This window comes from Miniopterus natalensis, chromosome 19 (assembly GCF_054644295.1).
Source record: "Miniopterus natalensis isolate mMinNat1 chromosome 19, mMinNat1.hap1, whole genome shotgun sequence".
Classification (NCBI taxonomy): Eukaryota; Metazoa; Chordata; class Mammalia; order Chiroptera; family Miniopteridae; genus Miniopterus; species Miniopterus natalensis.
In genome coordinates this window covers 21,106,416-21,134,345 of record NC_142099.1, presented here as the reverse complement: position 1 = coordinate 21,134,345, position 27,930 = coordinate 21,106,416, and the positions used below count along the sequence as shown (strand labels likewise).

The 27,930-nt window shown below is 49.4% G+C and overlaps 1 protein-coding gene across 1 annotated transcript in view; it reads right to left on the bottom strand.

Annotated features, from left to right (window-relative positions):
• Nucleotides 1-27,930, bottom strand: part of CACNA1E (calcium voltage-gated channel subunit alpha1 E) — a 237,343-nt gene that overhangs the window by 28,540 nt on the left and 180,873 nt on the right. Inside the window, exons 19-32 of the mRNA XM_087827824.1 lie at nt 27,263-27,916; nt 26,590-26,897; nt 24,533-24,686; nt 23,259-23,388; nt 22,777-22,836; nt 21,969-22,075; nt 11,810-11,906; nt 9,322-9,482; nt 8,654-8,791; nt 7,381-7,582; nt 6,525-6,689; nt 5,760-5,870; nt 2,319-2,402; nt 1,433-1,558 (exon numbers count right to left, since the gene is read on the bottom strand). Coding sequence (XP_087683950.1) covers nt 1,433-1,558; nt 2,319-2,402; nt 5,760-5,870; nt 6,525-6,689; nt 7,381-7,582; nt 8,654-8,791; nt 9,322-9,482; nt 11,810-11,906; nt 21,969-22,075; nt 22,777-22,836; nt 23,259-23,388; nt 24,533-24,686; nt 26,590-26,897; nt 27,263-27,916 — 2,497 coding nt within the window. The remainder of the gene's footprint in view (nt 1-1,432; nt 1,559-2,318; nt 2,403-5,759; nt 5,871-6,524; nt 6,690-7,380; nt 7,583-8,653; nt 8,792-9,321; nt 9,483-11,809; nt 11,907-21,968; nt 22,076-22,776; nt 22,837-23,258; nt 23,389-24,532; nt 24,687-26,589; nt 26,898-27,262; nt 27,917-27,930) is intronic.

The window sequence follows — 27,930 nt, the reverse complement described above, 5'->3', positions numbered from 1 at the left end:
AGAACTGGCGATCAGGATAACATGACAGGCTGACACATTGTTCTTAAGAGACTCACGAACAGCGGTAGTTTGTTGGGCGGGTTTTTAAGAAAAAGGCTTTAAGAGCATCTGGTTTCAAACTCTTAAATCTGGACTCGCCTGAGACGCGTATGGCAAGTTCTTGCTAAGGTTTTAGATGTCTCCTCTGCAATTTAGCTTTGGCAAAATGGTTTTCCAAAGGCCTCTGTGGGAGCTATCACATCAAACAATCACTCTGAATACGGTAAAAATGTTGAGGTTGATCCTAGGAGCTGGAACATCCTTACACCTGGTCTCACATCTCGAACCCGCAGGCGCTGGGTGCAGGAGTGAATCAGTGCCGAGGGTGCGGGGTGAACCAACACCCTTTCCGAGTGGTGAGAAACCGCGAACTCGCTGGCTTGCCTTCTGCATTACACTTTGTGATTAAAATACAGGGTGGGCAAAAGTAGGTCTACAGTGGCACTGACATTCTTTTGAGTTAATGCAGCTTGTTATTGTAATAATCATAGCCTGCATGTTTTTTTTCCCATACAAAAGCTGTAAACCTACTTTTGCCCACCCTGTATATAAATAATTAAAAAAGACAATTCTGTGATTTCTTATCTTTGAACCCCTTAATAGCATCAAATTCATTTTTAAAACACATTTGTGGAGAAACTTGTTTTTTATAAGAGGAAAACAGTAGGCATTTGAATAACATTTAGGCCCCCAAAACCTTAAAAATAACTAATTATGATATTATACTATTTATTTAAATAGGTTTGGAAAACTTCTTTTACCAGAAGTCTCTGCCATTCAAGAGGGTTTTTAACTTATATTTAATTACACATGCACCTTCTACTGCCCATGTGATCGTTGCAAAGACGCTCCCCGTGTTAACCTTGCCACGCATCCTATCGGTGTGCAGGGCACAGAGGTGACCGTGAGCACGCCATGCTCTCAGTGGTTCAGGAAACACACTGATGAGGACATGCTGGGACTGGTGTGGCTCATCTTGCTATAAAACAGAACTCAAGGGGTCCTTTGAAACACTGTTACGTGAAATAAAACCACTGTCACGCCCCTGAAAATGCAGAGAGTATGTGACAACAGGTGCCTGGCTCTCTACACGGCAGGGCTTTGGAAGTCCTGGGGAGGGAAGCACGCCTGCTAAGACACACTCCCTGCCTCAGCGGACAGAGAAGATAACCGAGTTACAGAGTTGAGGTGGTTTTCTAGAATGAGATCTATGCAGGTGGACATCAGTGCCCGCTGCCCGGCCGAGCTGAGCTGTGTTTATCTAACCCTCCTGACACACACCCATCTGACTAGCGCCAGAGGTGAAGGGACGCATGTGATGACGCCCTGTTGCCTGGCTGTGCCGTCTGCTACGACAGGGCCGCCTCAGCAAGGAGGAGCTGGTGCCTCTCACCTTAAAGGACTGAACGAAGGTCCAGAGCAGAATACGGATGGTGTAGCCCTGACGCAGCAGCTTGATGAGGCGGGCGGCGCGGAAGAGCTTCAGGAAGCTCATGTTGAAGCCACTGGTGTTCACAAGCTGGTGGACCAGAAGGAGACAGAATTAGCGACATGATCGTTATTCAGAAAGTCTAAGCACTAGTTAGGATTTGCGTATTTAGCCCCCATTCAGATCATAAAATTGGGACGTGGATTCTGTCTTTGGTTTTAAACCCGTCTCCAGCTGATGGGCCAGGGAGGACCACCTTTCTCAGCCTTCCCAGGCCCGCCTCCCATTCCCAGGGAGAAGGGTAGGGAAGTACCCCAGAGGGTGCCCTGCATTAGACAGAACCACCTCCTAGTCTTCTTTAAGTGGTCCTAACGCTGCACTTAGACGCCAAAAGAACAGATCTAATAGTCCCTCCAGCACACGGTGGCTCTCCAGCATTCAGAGAGTTACGATGAGCTCTCCAAGTCTTCTTTAGGATGAACAATTTTAGGGAAATGATTCAGGTCTAACAACTTTGAGGGCAAGGATACTGTGGCTCTTTTGTATCTCTTACAGAATCTAGCACCACACTGGGCACTGGGTCGCTTTTGGCACCCTCTCTATTCATTCCACTTACCCTATGAGATGTCTGCTATGGGAGGCATGCATGTGAAACAAAGCTTCCATGAGATCCAGGGCCCTCCAATGTTGGCATTTTCTGGCTAGAGCTCAGGAGTGAGGAAGTGAACTCCCCACACTCAGATGGCTACGCATTTGGTTTGATGAGTTTAAAATAAACTGAATGTGCAGGGGATTTCTTTAAATGCTACTTCACGGCCAAGCTTAAAGATGAGCTCTATGAGCCATTCACCTTGCTGTCTGTCAAGATGATTTCTGTGATGCTGCCGATCACGGTGATGAAGTCGAAGATATTCCAGGTGTCTCGGAAATAGTTCTGCCAAGAGAATTCAGTCATGGGAGCATCACATAACAGAGGAAAAGAAAACCAGGAAGAAAATAAAAATTGGAGAAAAGATATCTTTCATTACATAACTGTCACTTGGAACTGCAACTTGTTAATTCATGTACAAGTTTGTTCTATCATTGGTTTCAGTTTCCTATTTCTAACCAGAAATGCTATTTCTCCTTTATGAATTTGGGAATTTCTCATTTGGCAAGCAGTTTCATCACTATTTGAAGTCCTTGTTATTGAAGGTGTCACTAAAAAGCTCATATGTAAGGAAGATTTGTGGCCAAGAACATCACAACTCCAAGAAAAAGAGAGATTGGTGTCACCTACAAGACAATCAAATTATTTACAATATTACTTCAAAGTTTTCTACAACTATAACTCTAAAGTATCCACCTTGTATCATGTGACCCTATAAGTATACAGTTCTGACTTTCAATTATTAATAAGAGTCACAGAGATGTCCTAAGTGACTAAAGATCAAAGATGTGCCAAAAATCTCCTCTAACTCCACTGAGCCTTTTCAAACCAACTGCTGATTTGCAATAGGATGAAGAGACTTAATCTTTTCCCTCTTTCTCTGCTCTGTTACACCTTTCAAGGAGGTGTAATGAAATTAATACAAGGAAGCAGTAATAGAACGAGTGGGTTGAAGGAGATGGAGGATAAAGGACCCAGAAAATCCACCGTTCAGATAATACTCTGCCTACCAGAAAGAATAAGCTATGCACCCATTCCCAGGGCTCAGGTGAACACAGACTCTGAACTATATGCCTTAAAAGACACAGGTCACTTGGGTCTCCCCAAAGTCACCTGCTTGCCCTAAGAGTCTCTCAGAGCACTGCAGAAGGGCACCCCCTCCCACCCTCATGACACATCGGTGAATCCTTGCTATGTGTGCCAGATACTGGGCCAGGCCCTGGGCATTCATTCAATTCACTTATTCCTCCCATGAAGTCTATAGGTAGGTAGTGATACCTATGTTTATAAAATACTGAGTGGCAGGGTTGGTAAGAAGAGTGGGGAGAGACAGGCAACAAAGATAGGAAAGGCGTGTGGGGAGAGGAGCTACGTATAATGAACACCTACTCAGAACCAGACGCCTTAGATGCCTTGGGCACACTGCCTAACTGGAGACACACAACAACTATCTGAGGCTGCAAGGTAGCTACTGTTACCCTCATTTTATGAATGAGCAAAGCGAGGCTTGTCTGATTCCAAAGCCACATGTACCTGCCAGGTATGTAGAGAAACTGAGGCACACAGCCTCACAATCTCACTTTCCATTACAAATACCTACTCCTTCATGACTGGAGCTAAGGGGAGTCTCCGAGTTCCTCCATTCTTAGGGCTCTCCTATGCCCAACCTGGGGGAGCTGCCTAGTACTTAGGCCTCCCCCATATAGCAGAGGGAACACAAAGCTGGGTCTCAGAGGATGGAAGGCCTGGATTCCAGGTGAGGGTGCTTCCCGACAGTATGGTACAGAACCCACAGTACAGTAAAGACCAGTACATTATGGTGGACGGCGTGTGGGCTTCCAAGTCAGCCAGGCCAGGATCTGAATGCTGGCTCTGCCTTTTAGGAACCTTGGACAAAGCGCTCAATCTTCCTGAGCCCCAGCCCACCCAAAAAGGAAGACCACTGCCTACCTAATAGAGCTGGTATAAAACTGAAATGAGTATGTAAAGCGTTTGGACTTAATAGACAACTACTGTATGTTCATTCTCTCCCTCTTTCTTCCTCTTTCTATCCCCATTACACTTTCCGATTCTACTGCCTTTTATTGTGTAATCCTCAAAAAGCTATACAATTTTTCTGAATTTCAGTTTCCTCATTTAAATGAATAACAATAATGATGACGATGGTTCCTGCCATGGCTATTTCAGAGTCAGAGAAGACCTGATACACAGCACATGTTAGGGCATTTTGAACACCTAGAGCACTATCAGCGTAAAGACATACTTGGGACTGGCGGTGCCTTTCACAGTGTGGAAATGCCTCAAGACCGTGCATGAAGATTCAGGGGTGAGAGTGGGAAGGAGGCAGGCCTTGGGGCCCAATCATCTGGTTAAGCTTGTAAGTATGTATTCAGCACTCACCATAATTAGATACGTAACTGGGGACTGAAGTCACAGACAGAGTCAATACCACATGCAAGTAATCGAGATGTGCAGGAAAACGCCCCTCCTGGCGGTGCCACTTTGCCCTCCCCCAGCTCACTCGCTCGGGGCTAGACTGTATTACCCAGGTATTCTTTTCACTCTTTTTATGTCCCCAGGTCTCAAGTCTCAAAACACTCCAAAGGGAGTGAGGCAAACAACAATACAGCCACCTGCAGTGGGTTTCCTTCAACTCTCCTCCCGAAGCCATCAAATTAATGACTTTTCAGAGGGCCACGAGGAGAGCTAAAGCAACCCCACAATCAGCCTTCACAATTATCAAACCCTTATTCAGACAACAAGCGAAGTTTGTTTTCTTACAAGGAAAGCCAGATACATATATAATTTGGAATAGAAGCTCACACACGAAGGAAGCATGAAACAGCTGTCGAGTGGGTTTTTCCGCATCCCACTGGTCTCACTGTAAACGCTGAAGCCAGGGTGGGGGGAGCAGAGAGGACTATTTTGTTTATAGGACGCTGAGGCAATGGCTAGGTTTGCTTAACGCTCTTGAGAGCAGAGGCAAGAACTTGCCGATTATAATTAGTAGCTGAAAAGTAAAGACTCATGCCAGAAAAACTCATCCCAACCCTTCCCAAACCCAGTTCCAGAATCTACACACCTCTCTCTCTCCACCCACACATACACACTTCAAAGGTCATTAACTTTTATAAGCTTAAGAAACGTTTTTGTTGGCAGAAATTACTCTTTGTGTAACTAAGGGGAGAAGGAAAATTAGATAAAACCTATTATCAACTATGTTTGAGGCTAAGAGGGACAGATATTTTCCCATTTGAGTTATAAAATTTTATACCTTTTACAGGAAACTCAAGGTTTATTAGTCCAATCCTTGTTTTGCTCCCTAGCAACAGATAAATCGTCGTGCTAGTGAGACCCAATGACTGTCACCCCTTGACCACTGACAGAATCTGACAAGACCAGAGCTGGTGGCTAGATGAGCTTGGAGCTGGGGCTCCCCTTTCCTTTGCCCTTTCTCCCAACACCCTCACACATCATCTCGTCTCTACGGCAGTTTCCTGAGCAGTGGGAAGGAGCCCACAATTAGTGAGTAGGTATATGAACCATTTTTGAGTCGTGGAGCCCACCCTCCTTCCCACAAAGGCTGGGGATACACCCAGAAGGAAAGGGAGACAAGCATGGAGGAGATGTTCCATGACGTACCAAGAAGCCAAATGCGATGATCTTCAGGACACATTCCAAGGAAAACACCATGGTGAAGGCAATATTCAGGTACTTCAGGGCCAGTTCATAAGTACACGGAGCAGAGTAGTACTGCCAGGAAGAGAAGAGAGGAGGGAAAGAACCAACCCTTAAGGTGAGAGGGGTCTCCACGTCACCGAGGCCGGCCAACTCTCACCCCTACCCTCAGGGGACACTGCTGCGTGGTGTGGGAGACATGGTCATGGGATTCTGGAGAGAAGACTTACGTATTCCATGTGGCAGAACAACACAAGACAGGGAAACACAGACCATGCCCTGCCCCACCCCACCACCAAGGCTACTAGTTAGCAGCAGACATTCTTCCTTGAGATGAAGGTGGGCAGGACAGAAACCTTTTCTAGAGTTAATTACTTGCCCACTGAGTATTAAATAAGGTCAAATCTCTCCTGGCACTCCATCAGATCCCGTGATCATCTCTATCTCCTGACATTTCTGCCCTTGCCCGAGTCTCATTCCTGTCACCACCTCTGGTTTGGGAACTACTGGATGGCTGCTACGTTTCATGGTATTTTGCCCCAAAGACCCAGAGGCTGGGCTGTTGAATGAGAGAAGATCAGGAAGAGACTCCATGATTGAGGAGTAGGTAAGGACACGCGAACTGGTAAGTGGGAGTGTTTCCCAGTATCTGGGCGCACAAGCAACTGCTCTGCGAGGGAAGAGTCCCGAGGTTGGCCTGCCCCAGCACCTCCCGCACCGGCCTCTCACCTTCATCATCAGCACGATGGTGTTCAAGGCGATCATGGCCATGATGGTGTACTCAAAGGACGGGGACACCACGAAGTGCCAGACGCGATACTGGAAGGTGTGCCTGTTCTGTGGCATGTAGCGGGTGAGCGGCTTGGCACTGATGGCAAAGTCGATACAGGCCCTCTGGAGGAAAGTCACGGTTGGTTACTGGCCCGAGCCCAAATCCCCCAAACCTTGCACACTGGTGGCTCTACTAGATGGTTACAAGAGGATGGCGTATAAAAAAAAAAGTAGGACTGCACAAGCAGATGTAAAAACAGCAGCGGAGATTAGACAAAACTGCAGGTGAGATGCCACCTTAAGTGAATACACAGAACTGGGGGGGGCGGGTTGTCACATGAGGTAAGGACTTAATGATTATTAATATTGTCCTTTTCACATGGCGTGTGGTGGAGATGTTTAGGCAGGAAGCCTAATCCGATACCCTCAGCCAGAAGTCAAGATCTCTATGCATTCCCACAGCACTTTTTGCATTTCTCTTACAGTCTCAGTTTCTAGTTCAGGTCCAATGGACCCTACAATGTGCCAGAACTATGCTTGTTACCAGAAGAGCTATCATGAGCGAGCCATATCCCCTTCCCTTACAGCACACACACGCCACAGAGGGGACAGCCAGGTGACCGGTGCCTTAACACCCCCCACCCCCCCACACTTCTAGACTCTGCACTGCATCTATGGGCCTTACACAGAGCAGATGCTCAAAACATGCTTAATGGCTGAATCATTTCCCCCATCCTCTCCCTATAGTTATTAGGTTCAGAAAAGTCAGCCTTCCTTCTCAGGGCTGCCCCCCGCTGCAGACCTCCTGCTTTACCTCGTTCTTCTCCAGGCTGCACTCCTCCATCATCTTGTCCCCCTGCTCCTGGAAAGTGATGATGATGAGAGCCACAAAGATGTTGACAAAGAAGAAGGGGAAGACTACGAAGTAGACCACATAAAAGATGGACATCTCCATGCGGTTGCTGCGGCTCGGGCCCCGGTCCTCCTCTGTCACATCCACAGAGTGCTGCAAAACCCTGTGGGGACAGAATGACGGGGCACGAATGGTGGATGGCCATCTCGGCCACTGCTCTCACTCGAGGTTTCTTTAGGTCATGTGCCACCTGTCACATTTTCTTATCTGATCTCTTTGTCTGTGCAGATCCTCCGTTAATATTTTTGGGGTCCATAATAACCAAGTTGGTGAAGACTCAGTGACCCTCAACCCACTGCTTTTCTAGCCCATTCCATCAGACATCCAACTTCTAAGCAACAGAGTGACATTATTTTATAGTTTAGGTTGTCACATTCAATACCAGGAGACTCCTGGATTTCCAGTTGGCATTTTGTTGCCAACTAGAGTATGCTGCGACCAAAAAGGGGTGTCTTAGTAATTGCCGAGTCTCTGAGAAGTCACTCTACAGCTATGGCAGCATCAGAAATTACATTCTGCCCTGGCCAGTGTGGCTCAGTTGGCTGGGTGTCATCCCGTCCACCGAAAGGTTCCCAGTTCAATTCCCGGTCAGGGCACATGCCTGGGTTGTGAGCTGGATCCCTGGTAGGGGGCGTGCAGGAGGCAGCCGATCAATGTTTTGCTCACATCAATGTTTCTCTCTCTCCCTCTCTCTTCAAAAATCAATTTAAAAAATCCAAAAAAACAACAACAACAAACCATTTTGTTGTCTTCTTTAGCTGTGTGATCACAGAAAGTATCTCTGGGTTCTGCCATCTCATTCCTAACCCTCAATCCCCAGGTGTAGGACCAACTTGGAGGTTAAATCTGTTTAAAACAGCTCCCAGGGACTCTGGTAAGGGGTGGAGAGCTGTTCAAAACTCATTTGTTCTACAGGCGTCAGATAGCTCCACTCAACTCAATACTTGGCTAAAGCATCAAGAGTTTCAACTGTTTCCCAGACTTTGTCATCTTCCTCATGCTTTTTGCCTTAAGGATTTCCACTCTTCCTCTCTTCTGCCTCTCTCCCCCACTCATGGCCACTTACTTTCCCTGGAACAATAACAAAGGGTTGACTTTGTTCATCTTGAGTTGGCTTCTCAAGGCAACCACGTGGCCCCACCTCAGCTCACAGACAAGCACACTCATCACTCACTGAGGCCATCCTTCCCCCGTGGAGACGGTGAAGAGCGTGAGAAGGGCCCAGATGATGTTGTCGTAGTGGAATTCATGGCGCTTCCATTCCCGACCCTTCACTTCCATCTTGTTTTTCTCATGATCCACATAGTTGCCTCTAAAACCAGTGCAGAAACGAAACAGAGCCTCTTCACAACAGCTCATGGGAGAGTAAGGAAGTTCTATGGACTTCAAAGACGCAGGGTAACAACGGTCAGTGTACACATGCAACAAAGGAGGATTTTATTAAAGGCAGTGGATAAAAATGGGATTCGGTGCCTAACAGACATGGAAGATGGACTTCTAATCCTTTCTCGAGTCACCATGCAGCCTTGAGTAACTTAAACTTTCTGAGCTGCAGCTTCCACATCTATACTATGCAAATAAAACCTCTCTCAAAAGGTTGTTATAAAGATTTAAGATTAAAAAAACCACACCAGGAAGTAAAATGCCAGGCACCATGTCTGACACAAAAATGGTACTCGATCAAAGTTTAGCAACTTCCTATTTTGCCTTTTTCCTAAAAGAGGAATGTGAGGAGCTCAAGAGAAAGAACAGACCTATGAATGGAGCTGGAGTGGGCCTCCTGGGAACATGCTTCAGCAGGAAGGAAGGGAGTGGTTGGACAGGGGTGCTGGTGGCACTTACATGCACTCCTTCTCTGTGTCCTTGGAACTGTCCGTGCAATAAAAGAACTTTCCCTTGAACAGCTGAACAGCGATAACAGCAAAGATGAACATGAAGAGCTTGTAGACAATGAGTATGTTGAAGACGTTCTTCAGTGAGGTCACCACGCAGTCAAAGACAGCCTGTGCACAGAAAAGCCAGGCACGTAAGTCCCCAGAATGGCCTGTGTGTTTGCCTAGGGCTGAGCTGGGGCCACACCCCCACCAGCCAGTCCCCTGAGAAGGTGCCTTAGGAGACATCACCTTGCTAAGCAGTGATGCTCATGAGATTCAGAGCTGGCTTCCAAGCTGGTTATAACTCCAAGGACCCACTACCTGGGAAGGGGACACATGCTCTGAGTCTGACAGCAAACCCAGAGCAATAGGGACAGATGCCATCAGGCAATGGAGGGACACCTTTGAGGAACCCCATTAGGTGCGCTCTGCCTAGTGGGAAGTCAGACATTCATTGTAAAGGGATCTTTGAGATCATTTAGCCCATTTTAGCCATTAAATAGCTTCTTCCCTGACCTTACACTTATTTGGTGACATTCTTAGATTTGATTCATATGCTGAATATGTAGTTTTCTCTTTACCTTTCTAAATGGATTAGAGTGATAATAAACTATCATTTTTGTGCATTTTAATTATGTTTTATAAGAAGTTTGTGCATTTGCTCCAATTATATTCAACCCTTTATGTAAATGTCCTCCAGTTTAAAGCTGTGATTAAGATGCAACCAGCGATGAGGGAAGGGATGGCCAGCTCCCCTTGCATGGCCACGAGGACCGGGTGGACCGAATCAGGACATTCACTTAAAGGCAATGGATCCACCTCTGGAGAAGCCGTTCTAAGCCCCAAGCCATGAGAAGTTACATGGGACCTCGACGCATTTCAAGCCATTTTTAGGTTATTTTCTAGGTTTTTAGGTTTAGCACAGTAGAGTCTAGCCCCACAGTGGCGTCACATCTCTGCAGTCGCTTCTTCGCAGGGCTGGGCAAACACTGCTGGTGTAATTAGTCCAACACTGCAGGGACTGTGAGTGACAAGCAGCCCGTGGAACCATCAGAGCCACCTATGCTTCCCCCAGGTTACAGAGTAGCAGAGAGGAATCAGCACTTCTTAATTAAATGGAATTAACCAAGGTTGGGGAGGCCCTCCAGTCTGGTAACTAATGTCACTGTGCAGCCTGCACCCTCCCCAGGACCCCAACATAGCTTGGAGGAGATGAGACCACTAGACTGCAGCTAACAAGAGTGGCCAGGGCCCAGGCCTCCCGGCCAAATCTGGTTGTGGATGGGACAGAAAGGAATGAATACCTATGGGCACTGCCCCAGTCCAGGCCCAGGGCTGAACCCATTACCAGGTGGAGGGTTGTATGTAAAAGTCTGCCTGACACTGTGGGAGGTGCCTCCTCCTGGAGGGACGGCAGGGCAGGAGGAAAGCAGGTGGCGAGGACACTTCCTGCGGGGCATGAGCCTCTCCTGGGAACCCATGCAGGTGGCCAGGGCCCTGGGCTTAGAGAGGAAGCCATGTCCCTGCCAGTTAGGGGCTTTTCAGAAGTGACTTTCCTGCAGTCCCCAGCCTTTGCTAAACCCAGTTGGTTTTGCCACCTCCCTGTACAGCCAGAGGGTGGAAAGGGGAGCAGTGTCCTGAGGGCAGCAGGGGTGGTAGAGGGGTTGGTGAACCTCATGAGAAAGGGGAACTAGTAAGCAGGGTGAATCTGTTCCCTCCCCAGCGGTGGCTGGCTGTCATTCACAGGAATTCAGGAGAGAACTTCTCTCCTAGGACACTTCAGCTTCCATAACAGCAATGGATGTGTGTAGGGGAGGCAGGTTCGACCTGTTAGCAAACAGGACTGAATGGGAAAGCACACCCCAAGGGCGGGAGGCACTAGGGAAGGAGCCCGGGGGGTGGAGCAGGGGAACCAGGATGGGGTACCTATGAAAGAAAGCTCAAGTCCCAGCAATAGGAAGAATTTAATTCACCCTTGCTCACTTCCCCTCTTCTCTGCTTCTGCCCCAGATGTGTCTGTTCTTGGGCAAGTGACTGACGTGTCTGTGCCTCCAAACCAGGAGGGGTCAGTGCTAGAAGGTCATTTCCTTCTCTAGAATCCCAAGGAGAAACCTAGTGTGCAGACCACAGACAGCGGGCTCCGGCTGCTTTGGTTTGCAGAGGCTCGGAGACAGTCACAAGGTTTCTTCCTGAACAACAGGCCACAACCAGGGTGTACAAACTATCACCTGGGGCTGAACTCAAGAGGCAAAAGCTCCTTATAGATTTCTTGGGAAGCTGGCTATTTCCCTTTAAAACTAAGACCCGTAGCTCAGGAATGTAGATGAAATGAATTTCAGTCCCCTTGTGCGCAACAGGAACATTCCCAGCAACAATTCTACAAAAGCCAGCCAGCCATGGCTGCACAGAGAGGACGGCAAAGGGGACTTGTTGGGAAGAAACTCAGAAAACATCACCTTGAGCTTGGGCAGGCGTTTGATGGTCTTCAGTGGCCTCAGAACCCGGAGCACCCGCAGAGACTTGATGGTCTTGATGTCCCGCCCCTTGTTGGTTCTGCAGGGGAAAAGCCCCCAGGGAACCACAGGACAGGGGGAAATAAAAGTGACAGTCACATTACTGCATTAACAACAGGGTAAAGGGGAGGGGTGAGGCAGGCAAAAGACCAGAAATTGGGTCAGTGTAGACTCCTTCTGGGAGACCCCACAAAACATGCTTTGGGGAACTTTTCAAGGCACTCCCCAGTGTGCACACACTCATATGCACACACACCCATGTACCCTCACACAGAGGAACACACAGGCACACATGCACACACACAGAGGCATCCATGCACACATGTTCATAAGCTCTTCCTTTCCCTAACTGCCAGGGGAATGCTGCTCACTAGTGCACTGGCAAAAATGAACAAGAAAAATTGACTAGGGACCATGACAGTCACCCACCGTGCTTAGGCTACTGCTTCTGCAGTGGTCAGCTCTCCAATCACATTGGTTAAAGGAATTAGTAACCCAGGGTTGAGGGCAATTCTCCTTAGGGGACTTCACCTAGCCCTTTCTTTGGCTCTAGGTTTGTCACCTCTGCAGAGTTTGTCAACTCAGGGAGAGCAGGGTGAGGAAGGCTGGTGGGGACCCGACACCCTTGCTGTGCTGGGCTGTCTATTCCAGAGACAGCATGTCATGAAGGCTCCTTGCCAGGACCTTGGCTCACACCCCAATTGTCTGTGTGGCTGGCTCTTTCCGCAGTCCCTCCCCATTTCAGATGCTATGCACAAACTGCAGAGAGCGCCTCGCCACTGGAGAAGGGCCAATCTGCAGCGCCTGCCCCCTCCACCCTCGCCCTACAGCCAATGACCCATCCTCTGCAGCCTCTTGGCAATGCCTGCTCCAAGTAGGTAAGATACATTTCTTTTTATTTTGAATGAAGTGGATAAATCAACCTGCAATTTCTCTTTCCACCTGCTCATCCCCTGAGATCTTTGCATTCAATTCAAACAACTGCAGTTTGTAAAACACACGGGTGGTAGGAAATGAGACTCTCAGTAGTGAGCTCAAGCTCTGGTTCTTTCCTCATGTTGGCCCAGACGACCATCACACCAACTACCCGAGGAAATGGGACCCAGTACATCCGACGGGAACTAGCAGGGCCTCTGCCTGCTCTTTACCATCCTTCCTGCCATCCCCATCCCCGACGGGGAGAGAAGTCTATCCAAGATCGGAAGACATTTAATATAATTCAAGGAATGCTGGCTCTGCTCAGATTGTAAATTTAAAGACCCTCTTAAAGGTTATAGGCCATGACCAGCAAGTCACTTTTACTCAATCTTGGATGTGAATATAGATAATCCAAAAATATCACAGTGATAAGGTCTTTTGCATGCAGGGGCTTTATATATTTTATAAACTCATTTATTGTATCAGGATCATCTATCTATCTATCTAAAAAAAGGTAACTTGTAAGCCACATACATATCCAAACCAATAAGAAGGCTTGGCGACTCCTAATTTGTGTGCTCTTAGATTTCAGTGAAAACTCACCACTCACATACACTCACCGAGCCTTCCTCATGAGCCACCCCTTCCCTCCCCACCATGCTTTCTTCCCCCCCCCCCCCCAACTCCCGAGTTGTTTTCCTTCAAAGAAAATAGAGAATAATATTTACCCCAAAGCGTTCCTATGGAGGATCCGAGCAGAAAGCAGTTTAGAGAGAGAGAAGGGTGGGGAGAAGGGAGTGTCAGGAACCTCATGGAGCAAAAAGGAACTTTACAAGACAGGGAACTAGAAGCACACAGGCCCGTGAGACCCACTCACAGTTCGTGGCCTTGGCACCTGCGGAGTCCGCAGGCTTTGTGAGAGCAGGGCCAGCACACACTTGCTCCCCACCTCCCACCTGCAAGGGCGGCCGAGTGAGGCTGCCTCTCACTAGATGGCATTGCCTACATTGTACTCTATTCCAGGAAGCCTAGTGTACCTGAAGTTTTCTAAATGTGGGCTCTTACTTCCATTTCTTTAGCCATGTTCAGACAGAAATGCTTCTTGTTTCCAGTGAATGTATAAGAAACCAGCAAGAGGAATTATACCTGTTCTGGGCCAGAAAGCACCTCTCTGGAAAGGCATTCAAGTCATTGTAGCCTATTTATACTCAGGTAGGACTTCATTCGAAGACAGGCATGTGACCACCCTGAGAGGGTCACTCTGACATCTCCCAAAAGCACAGTTGAGCAACACCATAAAACCACCTCAAAATGTGGGAGAAGGCGTGGTCTATCTGGGTCCTGATGTCACACAAAGGGATGCTTTTTGATAAATTAAGTGACCAACTGTCCATTGTCAGCTATTTACTGTACACCTTGAAGGAAAATCATCCGAGCTGTACTGGTGAGGTTTAAAAACAATAAAAGAGTCAGAGTATAAATGTACAATACCTGAGAGAGAAATAATGAAAGCTAACTTTTTAAAGGTTTATTCCTGGCTAAACTGCGCTAAGCACTTTCAATGCAACTCTTTATTTGGACTCCCTAATAACTTTAGGGCGTAGGTGTTTCTATCCCATTTCACAGACGAGATTCAGAGAGGCTCTGGGAGCGCTCAGCCTTGGCAGGGCGAGCTGGATGTGCACCCGAGACTGCATGGTGCTCAGAGCTCTTGCTCTGGACTGAGCCTCTGCACCAGCAGATTTTGCTTGGGGCTCCGTCAAACAGATCACCGAATTCCAGAACTGGAAAAGATCCCTGAAGTCCTCTTAACTGCAGAGGAAACCGCGGCCAGAGGAGATACGCCCTGCATAAGATCGCCTAGTTATCGAGCTGCGGCGCCACGGTCAGCTGGCCTGCTGCTGCGAGGAAGTGCCTAGAATTCAGGCTCGGTTCTTAGTTGCTGGCTGCAGTGAAGGTAATTTTTCTTACTTTTCTTAATTTTTTTAAATGTACCACAAACCGATGCTATACTACCATATGCCACAAAGACTTCCAAAGACTATTTTATGCAATAAATGATCCCGTATTCAAAATTATATTAATTTCACTTCAAATGGCAAATGAATAGTGATTTTGGAAGTAAATCCAAGGCCTCATAACCTTAAATCACACGTGATAATCTCCAAATGTTAAGAGGGCAGAGATAATACCTTCCCCTATATTATAACAGCATCTCCTCACACAGGAGACCAGGCAAGCCAGTCAAGCTACCTTTATGTGTCCATATAACAGCACTGATGGAGGCCTTTACGTGTCAGGGGCTCTTTCTGGTGCTGGATACACAGTTGTGAACAAAACGAATGAGCTCCCTACCCTCTGGAAACTTACCTAGTCTAGTAGGGAAGGCAGGCCTCCAGTAAACAAGCGAACAAGAGAAAGTGTAACTAAGTTCAATGCTATGGAAAAAATGGAATCCTTTGACTGAAAAGTATACGGAAACAACCACATAGGACACCGGTCACCCTCTTTCCCCTGGCTGCAATCATCTTGAGCAAAAGCTAAGGGAGAACCTTCCCCATCCCTCAGAGAACAGAATGGGATCAATGGACGGGCAGGTGGTCAAGGGTCACACACTCCAGGCTTTCACTTTTGCTCGACTAGGTCCTTAACCCCAAGGCCTTTATATCCAGTAGCATTAGAGCAGGTTCTCAGAGGTCCTACTGACACCCATCTTATGAAGAAAGGCCCAATAATTCTCACTCCTCCAACACACCTGGACAAGGACAGAGTGTGCTCTCTACAATTAATTATGCCCTAGAATCCCAACAAAATATCATGCTACGGAACAAAGGGGACCTCTGACCATCATGGGGTGTGTCCCTTATTTTGGAAAATGGTTTTTTTTGATGGTACGCTCTGATCCTAAGGGCTGATTGTAGCTGTCAATGTACTGTGAGGAATGGGAGCTCTGTCCCACTCTGACTCCCACAGATTTGAGGCAGAGACAGTAATCAGAGATGAGTCAAAAGTAAAACATTTTCCAACAGGTCTCATACTGCAGAGGAGCTGGTGAAAACCTCTGGGTTTAGTGGCTGCAGAAAAGCACACTTGTGGGCTCAATTGTGTTAACATGTTCAGCACCAATTTGAAAATTGCCATTTGAAATGAAAGGAATACTGGGTGACACAGCCAAAGTCAGGAACAGCCTCAACAACTTAGCCCCTGTCCATTAAAACGCATCCTAATTTACACATGGGCCAAGTGACCTTTCCCAAATCTATGCATGTAGGAGTTATTTAAGCCACTGTCAAAGTCAGCAAGATAGCACAGGAGATGTCTTATCAAACTAGCAGCACAAACTCTTCCAGCACTTTGAACCACATTGTTTCAGAAATAATTCATGTGCTTTTTACAAATCATTTAAGTATAATCATCTGATAATCCTTTGCTAGTCTTTACTACTACATGTATAATCAGATTTGTTTTAACACTGCCTAGCTAATTAGTGAAATTTTGCCACCTTTAAAATTGACTGTTAAAATATGAGGATCATTTCACAGGCTAGGATGCCCTGGTCCCACTTTGATTGGGACTTAATTGGGCCACCTACCCTTCTATTTATTTCCCACATATTTGGTAAGTTCCCGGCAGCTCTCCAGAAAATAATGCCATGTTTCTCTTCTGTCTCATCAGGAAAAGATGAGAATTTTCCAGCTCAGTTGTCAAGTTGCCCTCCGGATCCTTCATGAGTAAGCACTCATCATTCACTGTAATCTTGCTCTTTAGCTTCCAGGCCCCCCTTTCCTCAAAGGACATGCTCTCAAATTGATTTCTGCTAGAAACAGACTCTCCTTCCATGGGGGACTGAGCAGCGACATCAGGTTCTGCAAACCTTTTCCTCCTTTAAGGGGCATTGCCTTCTGTCCCCTCCCCCCACATGCCCAGCAGGGGGGTCTGAAAGCATCTCTTGCATTAGGGAACAGACAGCCTTCCTGGAGGGGAAGAAGAGGGGAAGGGGTCACTCTGGGAGGAGCCTTGAGCCCTGCTAACGTGTCTGGACTATTGTTATGCACTTACTAAATGTTTGGCACTATATTGAACACCAGAATATATTTTAACTTATTTAATTCTCACAAGATCAAAATAGCATTATTTTAAATTTCCACTTAGAGATGAGCAAGTGGATGTTCAGAGAGTTAAGGCAGCTAATAGTGAACAGTGCTGAGATTCAGACCTAGGTTTACTGACTCTGAAACCTTTGCCTTTATGTCCAATGTCATGATGCCTTTTCAGAGGGAGACCTCGGGAGGGTTTTAACCAAAAAAGGAAACAGCTAAGAAACCAGCAGTTCCTGAGCTCAAATACTGAGCTCTCTGTTCTAGGATCCTTAATCAGTCTAGGGTCTATGAGGACTCTTAGGAAGAACGCGGTCCAGGCAGAACAGCAAGATGGACAATGTCAGAGGTGACCTTCTCCATCGGGCACACGTCTTGTCTGTCTCCAGGCAGAGATAAAAGCACCTGCAGGCTGCGGAGAGATCTGCACCAAGCCACTACTTTGAGTTTACAGGGGTTAATGACTTGGAACTAACTAGAACATCAGAAATAGAGGGGAGCTTAGTGTTGCAGAGAAAGCCCTGAACTTGAAATAAAATTTTAAAAAAGCAATAGTTTAGGAACTGGCTTTGTTACATATAAGTCAAATAGTCAAACCTCAAGCAATCCATTTCTCAACTGTAAAACAGGACTGTCCGGGGATAAACGGCATAGGGTGTGAAAGCACTTTAAAAATTCTAAGACCCGTGGAAACAAGGATGCAGCTTTCCCCTCTGCACTGGCCATGCTAGTCTCTGGAGAGAGAACTTGACGTCCAGCACTTTGACCTTGTCACTGCTCAGCTGTGGCCAAGTGGGGTCACTTTTCTTCCTGACCCATACCTCAGCATTTCCTGGTCACCCATGAGCTCTTAAACCCTCTGCCATCTTTCTTTGCTCTGGGACCAGAGCACTAGCTCTACCCTAAATGGTTAGTGCAGAATTATTTCCTTCTTGCACATGGACCTCAACAAGTTCCCTGAACACATGTTTGCCTTTGCAAACTTTCTCCTTTGCAAAACACAGCACCATCCTCTAACTGGAAGGTACTTTTGTCCAAGCACAGAGCAGCCACGGGAGACAGCAGAGCACTGAACTGTCTCCTAGCAGATCTGTTATTCAGTCTGGTCAGTCTAGTGACCTGATGTCTTGGTTCTTAGTCTTCATATTCTAAGCACCCCAAACCCCCTCACATGCTGATTTTTCCAAGAAGGTCTACGTGCTGGCTGAAGTCCAGCCAATACACCCCCTCACACACACCAGCTGGAGACTAATTCATAATGCTAGGCTGTCCCTCTGCCAGTGTGGATTAAGCAGACAGCTGGCAGGTCACATGATCTGAGCTGACACTTTCCAAGTCCCATCATGACCTCTTCTGACCTGAAATATTCTAAAACTAATTTTAAATCTGAGGGCGGTGTGACTGGTTTCTCCTAATCCTGCAGGATCTGGCTCTTCCTGTGGCTGGGAAGGCTCCCCTCCTGCGCAGGGTGCTAACTTCTGGGTCTCGTGATCCATACTGTTGGTTACTATGTGGATGGGGCCGTGTTCTCTGATTGGGCCATTATTCATTTTGCTTGGTTCTGTGGCCACAGGCTGAGATGCCATTTACGACCAACCATCTCCCAAATCTGTGCTTGTTAATAAAGAGAATACTTGGGCATTCACACCCATTGCTTTCACATAATAAAGGTCTCCAAGTGCACACTCTACAGAGGGTTTTCCAACAGCACCAACAACCCATGTAACAGACAATACACACGTACTGGGACTCAATGCCAAGAGCAGGTAGAGTGGGCACTCTCTTTCTTTCAGGCACTCCCTCCAGGTGACCCTCACTTTGTTCCTCCCTCTACCCTCCCAGGGCAACTAGAGTATAATATGACACTGGGCACCCCAAGAGTCCATAGACATTAATCATCTTTAGTGTCCCTACCTGGGTGTGAATTCAGGTAAGGTCACTCTCAAGGTGACTCTTAAAGCTAGTCTTGCAGAACAACATCTTTTTACCTGCTCACTGCTGGAAATTTCCAATTCCAGGTCAGCCGGCTTCCTAAATCCACAGTTAATGGGCTACCTGATAGCTAAATTTAATTTTAATCCTCATTTTCCTCCACAGAATGGTGGAACAGGATGGCCTGTCCTGCTCAGTGGTAAATGGGTCTTCTTTGCATGAAGCAGAACTTTGCCCACTCTTCTGTCCCCCCAGGCAAGATTGATGTGCACTCAGCTTCCTTGGGAGATGCCCCTTTCAGTTCTAGAAGAACGGGGGCTGCCAAGAAAGAAGCCTCAAAGGCAAAGCCTGGGGTTGGGGGGGACTGCCTTGGACACAGGCAGGCAGTGAATGAGAGGGAGAGTCAGCCAAGTGACAGGTGAGACTGCGGTTCTATTGTTTCCACGCTCTACTGAGCTTGAGCACAGACTCGCATTTCAGTTCTAAGTAGTCACTCCTTTCTCGGGGGTGCACATTCACACCTTTGCAAACACAGAGCCCCCAAAGCTAAACCAGGTCAGAGAACCAGATCCTGTGGCTCCTTAAGGGCCCTTCCAAATCTGAAATCGTCTGTGCCTGTGTATTTCATTGAACAAATTCAGAACCAGCTCTGGCGCTGCATGCATTCCGGAGACCTTATCCATTGTAGGGCAGTGTCAGCAAAGTGACACACTTCTAATGAAAGCTAATGTGGGGATTCCCGATCCTCTGGCATCAAGAGGCAGATTGACTCATGTTTTCCCTTTCTGGCTACAGACTGAGTAATAAAAGGCCAAGAGTGGCTGTGATCCAGCTCCCCTGCGTGGCAGGGAGTCCTGACCTCACCTCCTGCCCCATGAGGATGGTGCACAGCGATGGGAAACTTCGGCATCAGCTGCCAGAGCCTGCATTAGTCTCACTGATGCCCAGGCCCATGTTGGGGAGGAGGTGGGAGCAGAATTGCTATTTTTCTTTTTAACTATTTGTGCTGGCAGGCCACTATAAGCAGTGAGTTTACTATTTAGAATCCAGTGCAGGAGAGCTCACCTAGCTAACCTGACTTGAGGCAGGCAAGTAATGTGTAGAACAATGGAAATGAAAAGCATGAGAGCCTGGGGTGGGGGCAGGATCACACACATGGTCCACTCCTCTCCTGATTCCCTCCTGAGATGCTGTCCCCTGCCCACCTGCCTGCCCAAAGCCCTTCACTAAACACTGAGGACCCAAAACCTAAGGGCCAGACAGCACTGCACCACCATGCAGGATCCCAGAAGGCCCACAAACTCGACCTGGTGCAGTGGCCACAGGACTTCCCTACAAGCCAGCCGAGTCTGAGGTGGAGGGTGCCCCTAAGGGAGGGAAGGTGCCTGGCGTGCTGATACCCAGAAATGCCAAGGCTGGAACCACCTCTGTCCTGCCACCCAGGAGCCCAGGTGATGGCAATGGGGTGTGAGGAAACTGGGAGAAAGTTTCTGGTCCTCCAGTGCAAAATAAAGATCAGACAGAACAATCCCCCTTTTGCAGAAAGCAGAAGATGAAGGGAAGGTTTCAGAGATCCAGTCACTCACCAGGCTTCTTTTGAAACCTCAAAGAGGAGAAGGCACAATAGGCACATTTATAGCCGGCAACACCGAGTCTACATATGGCCAGGAAAGTGGGATGTTGTGGGCAATGGAACGAGGGAGAGCCATCCCCAACCTCTGCCAGCACCCTGCCCACCTCCCTGCACAGCCAGGTACGGGGCTTTAGGAAGGAGGCCTGAGTGTTCTTATAAATGCTTTATAATGTAAAAGTGGACCGGGAAGAACAGGAGAGGTGCAATACAGGCATCTTCCCATTGCTTTTCTGAGCCCCTGGTAAGCAGCCCACACGTATAAATCCCCTGCCTCCTCCACCTCAAAAGTCATAAAGTTCCCAGACGGAATTTGTCAGGTTTACATTATAAAGAGTCCCTTCACTTGATATATGCAGCTCTAGAGAAGACAAATTTCCCTTCAGCCACCACAGAAACAATGCATATGCTTATGGAAAATGTATGTGACACTGGGCAGGCCCCCGCCACAGCAGGACGCGTGCTTGGGAGAAGGTGGCACAGGTGAGCCCTTTCAAACACTGGGAACTGGGATGGTCAAACCTATGGAGATATTTTATTCCTTCCCTTCTGTAGTTGCCATCAATGACAGCCGCTCCCAAAGGCTTTCTCTGTCCCTTCATACCATGCAGCCAGCCTCCCTTAAAAGACCTGCTCCCTCTAGTACTCAGAGGCTGGAGGGGATTCTGCTGTGCCACCTGGAGAGTGAAGCTGCTCTGGCAGTGAAACAGGTGCAGACAGAGCCCCAAGGCTGTCACTCCCTCTCTGGGGCACTCCACACATCCGCTTAGAAAAGAGGTCCTGATGACATGCCCATCTCCTAGCCACACCCTGGAGGCCTGGGAGAGCCCCTTCCCTGGCTGGATTCCAGAGGAAAGGTCAGAATGTGTTTGAAAACCTGCTACAGTTGGATCAATGTTTGAAAAAAAAAATTCCCCAAAGAAAATGAACATGGTTTAGTCCCCTGAATCAGGGTTTAAGAGTGTCTTCCCAGGTGTCTTATCAAGGACAGTTGGGAAAGTCTTTCCTCTTGGAGTTAAATGTAGTAACAGGGCTCTTACGTCCTTCGCATAGCTCGGGGTACCCCTGCTCATGAGCAGAGAACCCCTACAACCCCCCGGCGAGGATTCTGTGATCCTCAACTTCGCTCTACCCTCTGCATGTTTCTTTCAAGCTGCCCCTCTATGTGATAGAATCAAGCAATGAAAGGGTCCATCAGCCACACTTGGGTCCCTCCCTGAGCCCATGAGGCACTGCCCACACAGGTCAGTGCCTGCCCAAGCTTACTCATCTCCAAGAAAGGAACTCCAGGCCTCTGACTTCTCCCTAGTGACTCTCCCTGTTCCTCCTTTACCAGCCCTGTCACTCAGGGCATGTGAGCTGAAGTTAAAGTGCTCTAAGGGCTGTGCAAGGGTCCACCGGGGCAGCATTCCCAGGGACCACTCCACACGAATTTCTCAGGCTGGCCCTGGAGATGGCCTCCAATTGGCCAAGGTCTCAGAAAGGAGGGAGGGAAGGTAATCCAATAGGAAAGATAGTTACTTACGCCAAAGCAAAGGCCACCAACGCACCAACTACCACCACAAAGTCCAGGATGTTCCACAGGTCTCGGAAGTAGGAACCATCCTGCAGAATCAAGCCCTGGTCTATCATCTGCAGAGGAAGTAGACAGCCACCGATGAGCCAGGATGTGGGGGCAACGTGTGCCCTGAGCTCTGGGGTCCCCATGGCAATGCCTCCATTGCCATCATCCCTACAACCAACCCCACGTGGGACCTGAAGAGCAGAGGACAGGCTCTCTTCATGTAACTGTGAAGCCACCAGGGTTCAACTACACTCCTGAGCTGGCACAGAACCCTGACAATGTTCCTCCTTTGCTCAGTGGCTCAGAGCATCGCCACATACTCACAGATGGGGAAAATCTGTAAGGCTGGGAGCGAGATAGAAATGTGGGTGTTAGGGTGATGGGGGACAGACTAGAGGAGAGTGAGTGCAGCCAGGACTGGACAGTATCCAGGAAACTCAACCCTGCCTAACCCTTTGCCTTGGTACATACCCAGGTTCAAACCAGTGAGCACTGGGGAGGTGACTGCTGTCCTCAGTCTGTCTGCATTCCCACTGCCTTCTGAGAGGGCCACACCCACAGGTCTGCCCCAGTCTAAATAGCCCTCTCCAGTCACATCCTGCCAGATAGACTTCATCAGGATCCTGGGGCCAGAGAAGGGGTCTGCAGAGGCCGCACTGAGGCTCTGTCATTGGCCAGTAGGTGACAGCATTGAGGAAGGTCACTATGCTACAGGAGCAGAGAGGCAACCCATCCAAACCCCACCCAGGTTTCTTCTAGAGGCTTTTACCTTTATAACCATCTCAAAGGTGAACACGCCAGTGAAAACATAGTCAAAATACCGCAGGACCTGTAAGATACATACAGTGGAGGGGAAGAGCTTATGTGTGGCCACCAGGCTCCACACACTCCTGCCTGCCCATGGAGACATGCAGTCTGGCCGGCCCACCAACCCCCCCACATTTCTACTGCAGAACAAAAGCTTGGAATTTTAACCACAGACGGGAGGCAGAGAAATGAGGAGCCACGGGTCTTGCTAGAGCCGCATAATGTGGTGGCCAGTCCTGGGCCCTTCCCTCCTCTTGGCCAGAACTTAACTCCTTAGGTCTCAATTGGCCTGCAAACCTTTCCTCTCAGTTCTGGCTCAGAGTCTGAAATCCTTGTCAGTTTCGATTCTCCCCACCTCCCTCCTATCTCCTGACAGATGCCCTTGGGACCCCCACTGGGATGGGGAGGCACTAGGGAGGTTGGCAAAGGGCCCCGTGCACCCACTCTGTTGCGCTCCGAGTTGGTCAGGACGGGGTCCTCGGCCGCCAGGGCAATGCTGCTGGCTGCGATCACCAGGAGGATGCACATCTCGAAGTAGCGCAGGTTCACGATGTAGTGGCAGGCCCTGCGGATCCTGCGGGGTGGGTGAGCCCGCTGAGCCGCCTCCCTCCATCCCTACCCCGCCCTCCCCACCCCCACGCACAGGCACATCAGCCTCTGCCAGACAGCCAGGCCCTGGCCAGAGGAAGCCTTGGGAAGAGCAATTTAATTTCTCAGGCACCACCCTTGATTTAAAGCTCCAGAGGGGGAAAGTAATCAGATTGGCTGGAGGCTGCAGTACATAAGCCAAGATACATTATCTGCAAGCACGTTCCAGCCTTGGGGAGCAGCCAGCATCAGAATACACACATTTGGGGTGCCTTTCACTGTGTCTCAATGTCTGCTCCCCCACTGGACAGAAATTGGGGCAGAGCAAGCAGATCAGAAGAACCAAGAAACATAAAAATAGACCTTGGCTCTAAGATTCTTGATGAAAGCAGCAACAGGTATTCATGAGTTTCGGGGATTCTGATTAAGGAGACTACATCCCCTGGACTGCATTCTGGCCTTGGCGGGGGGTGGGGGGGGGGCTGACAGTCCTCAGCCCAGGTTCTTTCCTTCCCAGAGCCTCATCCAGACACTGCCCTTGTGGCCACTGGAAGCCCTGTCTTGTCTTCCTAGCCCCAGAAGCTGGGCCATGTGTATATCTTGCTCAATTAAAGGGCAGGAGACAGCTTGTCTTTCAAAATTCCATCTTTCCTCAATCTAATCTTCCAGACTCTTCTCTGCCAACCCCATCTCATGCCCCTAAACACACCCCTTTCAGAATCCACAAGGATTCTGCATTAAGCAGGGGAATCAATACTCTTAAATGCCAATGGAGGATCTAGCCATTCTAGGCTCGAGAGTCTCAGCTATGGACCATTTGGTAACACATCCCAAGTAGACCCCCCCCCCCCCCCCCCACTGACTGAAGAATAGGTGACGTGTCCCTTCCTCATCGCATTTCCTATGCTTTCTTGTCTTACTCTTCTGACTACGGGCACAAGTTCAGAGGCCGTTCAGTCCCATGATCCACCTCAACCCGGGAGCGCCCCGTGTGCTGTGCGCGTCTTGTCTATGCCACCGGGGAGCATCAGGGGGGTGACTGGACCCGCCCGCATCCCTCCATCTCCCCGCCCGGGCCCAAGCCCTGCTTGTCCACCCCGGCGCGACGGGGAGGGTGCGAGGGGCCTTACGGGTTGGTGGTGCTGAAGATAAACATGGAGCTGTGGGGCACCATGGCTTTGCCCGTCTCCCGCTTCTCCTTTGGCTTCTTCCCCTCCTCTTCCTCCTCCTCTTTGGTCTCCGCCTCCTTCAAGGGACTGGCTTCACCATCAGTCTTGCTGCTGACTGCAAGGGGAACATGCGGGCGCCTTCAGAACCCCTGCCGCACACGAGGATGGAGCCCTTCGTTTCCCACTGGGGATGGGACGGTGAGGCGGGGAAGGGGCTCCGGGAAAGTGCAGAGCGAGGTGCCCTGCACACATCCTGGTGTTTGTTAGTTACACTGGGTTCTGCCCTTTCCCCTCCTAGCCTTACCCTTGTCCTAATTTTACATGATATAGCCTTTGCCATATAAATCATTCATTCTTATCACATTTCCCTGGGTAACAGAAGGGTGGTTTCTGTTGTCAAGTTTACAAAGTTTATTTATATCTAAAATCTGGATTCTTTGCATTTATTCACTTACTGAATGTTCACCACAATACCTGCTGAGTGGCATGTATCATTGTTCCCATTATACAGACGGGAAAAGTGAAGGTGAGGGAAGTCAAGTACCTACCCTAAGGTCATGCAGCCAATATGGGTTCCTATCTAAAATCTTATAACCTTTCAATGCAATCACATTGCAATGGAAGATTTTTAGAAACCATTCCTCTGTTTGCAGCTGCCTTCCTGGCTGTGCTTTTCCGGGTCATGATTAATGTAGGATGAGAATGTAATATTCATGTGAATATGGGCCCAAGACTGCACTCAGGACTGAGGGGATGAAGGGGCCAAGCCAAATGGGGCTCTTGGGGCCGCTATTCCTTGTTTCTATATGCGAGTGACAGTGGGGTCCAGTGGCAGAGAGGTCGAGACCATCGAGTGGGGCGAGGGGTCCAGTCAACCTCTCCCACCACTCCATTCAGTGGATGACTCTACCCTGGAACCTTGTGCAAGCAGCAAAGCTCTGAGGTTCGGCCCCTTCTGGGACCTTCTCTAAAATAAGTCATCCAAAGTATCCAAAAGCCCTCTGATAACATGCTCTTACCTATGACCAAGGCCATGGGACTGGCACCAGAATGGGAACAGAGGGAGGGTCAAACTTTCTTAATGTTGTTTCTCATAGAAGAGGGTCCAAAACACTTATTTATTGGAGCATAAAATTGAACAGACTCCAAAAGAGGTGGTGAGTCTGAGATCCTGAGACATGACCAAGTCAAGCCCAGGAGCACTGGACATGGGAGAGGTCACTTGTTGAAGCAGTACTGCGGGAGGAAAACAAAGCAAAGATGGAATCCTGTGGTCACCATTCACTGACCATGGGCAGCAGGTGGGATTAGCTGGGCAATGAGGGTGGGGTTGGGCCGAGATGGGGAGGGGGTTAGAACAGGGCTGGGGAGGGGTTAGGGCAGAGATGGGGTGCAGGTGTAGTGCTTTCTGGCCCTGTTTCCTTTCAAGGGCTCCTGGATTAACATCCTTTGTCTGAGGGAACTGGAGAAAAATAGCAGGTGAGTAATAGATTCATAGTGTTAGTACTGAGACCTCAGAGCCCACCAGTGTTCCCACTTTACAGATGACAAAGAGTCCAGATGAGGGACAGAGGTTTTCCGGAGGCCACGTGCTGAGCAGAGCAAGGGGTGCCGAGCCCTCCTATCATCTCTGCCCTATCAGGGGTCCCCTAATTTGTCCAGGGGCAGAGCACCTTGGAAGTCCAGGAAAAGGCCATCAGATATTCATACAAGTCAAAGAGCTCAGTGTATATCTGGGCACAGAATCACACATGACCTTTCTGAAGTCTCTAGGGCAGTGACACGGCCAAAGGCTTAAGGACATTTTATGGGCTAAACTTAAGATTGAGAAAATTCTAACTTATTTTTCCTGCAAATTTGGATAAAACTGTCACTATTTTCACTTGTTGAATGATGATTTCATCCTGCCGGTGGGGTTTTCCATGCAGCTTTACTGGGGTAACTCCAGAGCCATGACCCCCCCCAGACTGGGTGGCATGGGTGGTAGGGGTAGCAGGGGACAGAGACTGTGTCCTCACTGTGCACCACGGTCGAGTCCACCAGGGGGCCCACGTCAGGGATGGCGACAGTGACGCTGGTGCTCTCGGTGGCGGCCTTGTCCGTGTTGGCAGTAACGCAGGAGAGGTCGGGCTCACTCTGGCTGATGACCCGGCCCACGTCCAGCTGCACGTCCCCCAGCAGCGCTTGCTCACTGCTGCCCTCGGGCTCCTGCTCCGTCAGCGCCTTCCCCACTTCCAGCTCTGCTTCGGGCAGGACGAGGGGTATGTCAGCCTCGTCAAGGGCTCCTGCCAGCCCGGAGCCTCGGGGAACCATCAGACTATTGGTCCTGTCAAGACAGAGGACAGAGCTGGGGCTCAGATCTCAAGATGCTGTTTCAAAGCAGGGAAAAGTGAGGGGAACCCGAGGAGCCCTGTTGGGGAGCACAGGGCATCTGCTGCCTCCCACCCAGTGGGCACTGCCCACCACCCTATTTCCGTCCATCCTTCCATGACCCGCTCCCAATGGGAGACAGCTCAGAACAGAGACTCTGGTGTTCAGGGGGACAGATGCCACTGCCTGTCATATGTGCACACACCCTATAAAGGGTGCGTTAGCATCACCTCTTTTACAAAATGAGGCTCAGAGAGGCTTATCCTGCAGAGTCCCTAACACCAGCTATGTGCCTCCAGGGTGCTCCTGGGACTAAGTTACCTCCTCAAGTCCTGGGCTCCCTCTTCTTCCTGGATCGTGGGTTCCCTGCTCGCGTGGCTGCCCCTGGGCTCGCGGTCCTTCTCCCCCTCGGTGGGCACACCGTCATCCAGGCCTCGCTCCTGGCTGGCCGACCGGCTCTGGGAGGCGGAGGAAGGCTCCTTGCCCTCCGTCCTGACTCGGCGGTGCCGGCTGCGCCGCTGGCTCTGCCTGTGCCTGGCCCTGTCCTCAAAGGTCACCACAGTCTCGCCTCCCCCAGCCTCCTGCTGGGCCGGGTCACAGTTCCCAAGACAGGGCCTGGCCAGCCACGGCGGCTCCCGTTTGCCCAAGGACAAGGGACTCCTCTGGTTGTCCAGGGCACTCGAGAGGTCCCCTCCGTCCCCCTTGAGGGACCCCCCGCGGCTGATGCGCTCCTCCTCACACTTCTCCAGGCCCAGGCCCAGGGCCAGCCCCTCAATGGGCCGGGATCTCCGGTAGAGGCTGGGGTGGGCATTGAGCGGGTTGAGGGGGCTCAGCGGGTTGAGGGGGTTGAGCGGGTTCATGGGCGGGGCCTCCTCCTTGTTGAGGGCCTCCTGGCTGGACATCTGCATGTGCCGCCTCAGCTGGCTGGTGCGCTGCTCCCACACTGACATGTGGTGGCGGCGCCTCCGCTCCCTCCTGCCAAAGGGGAA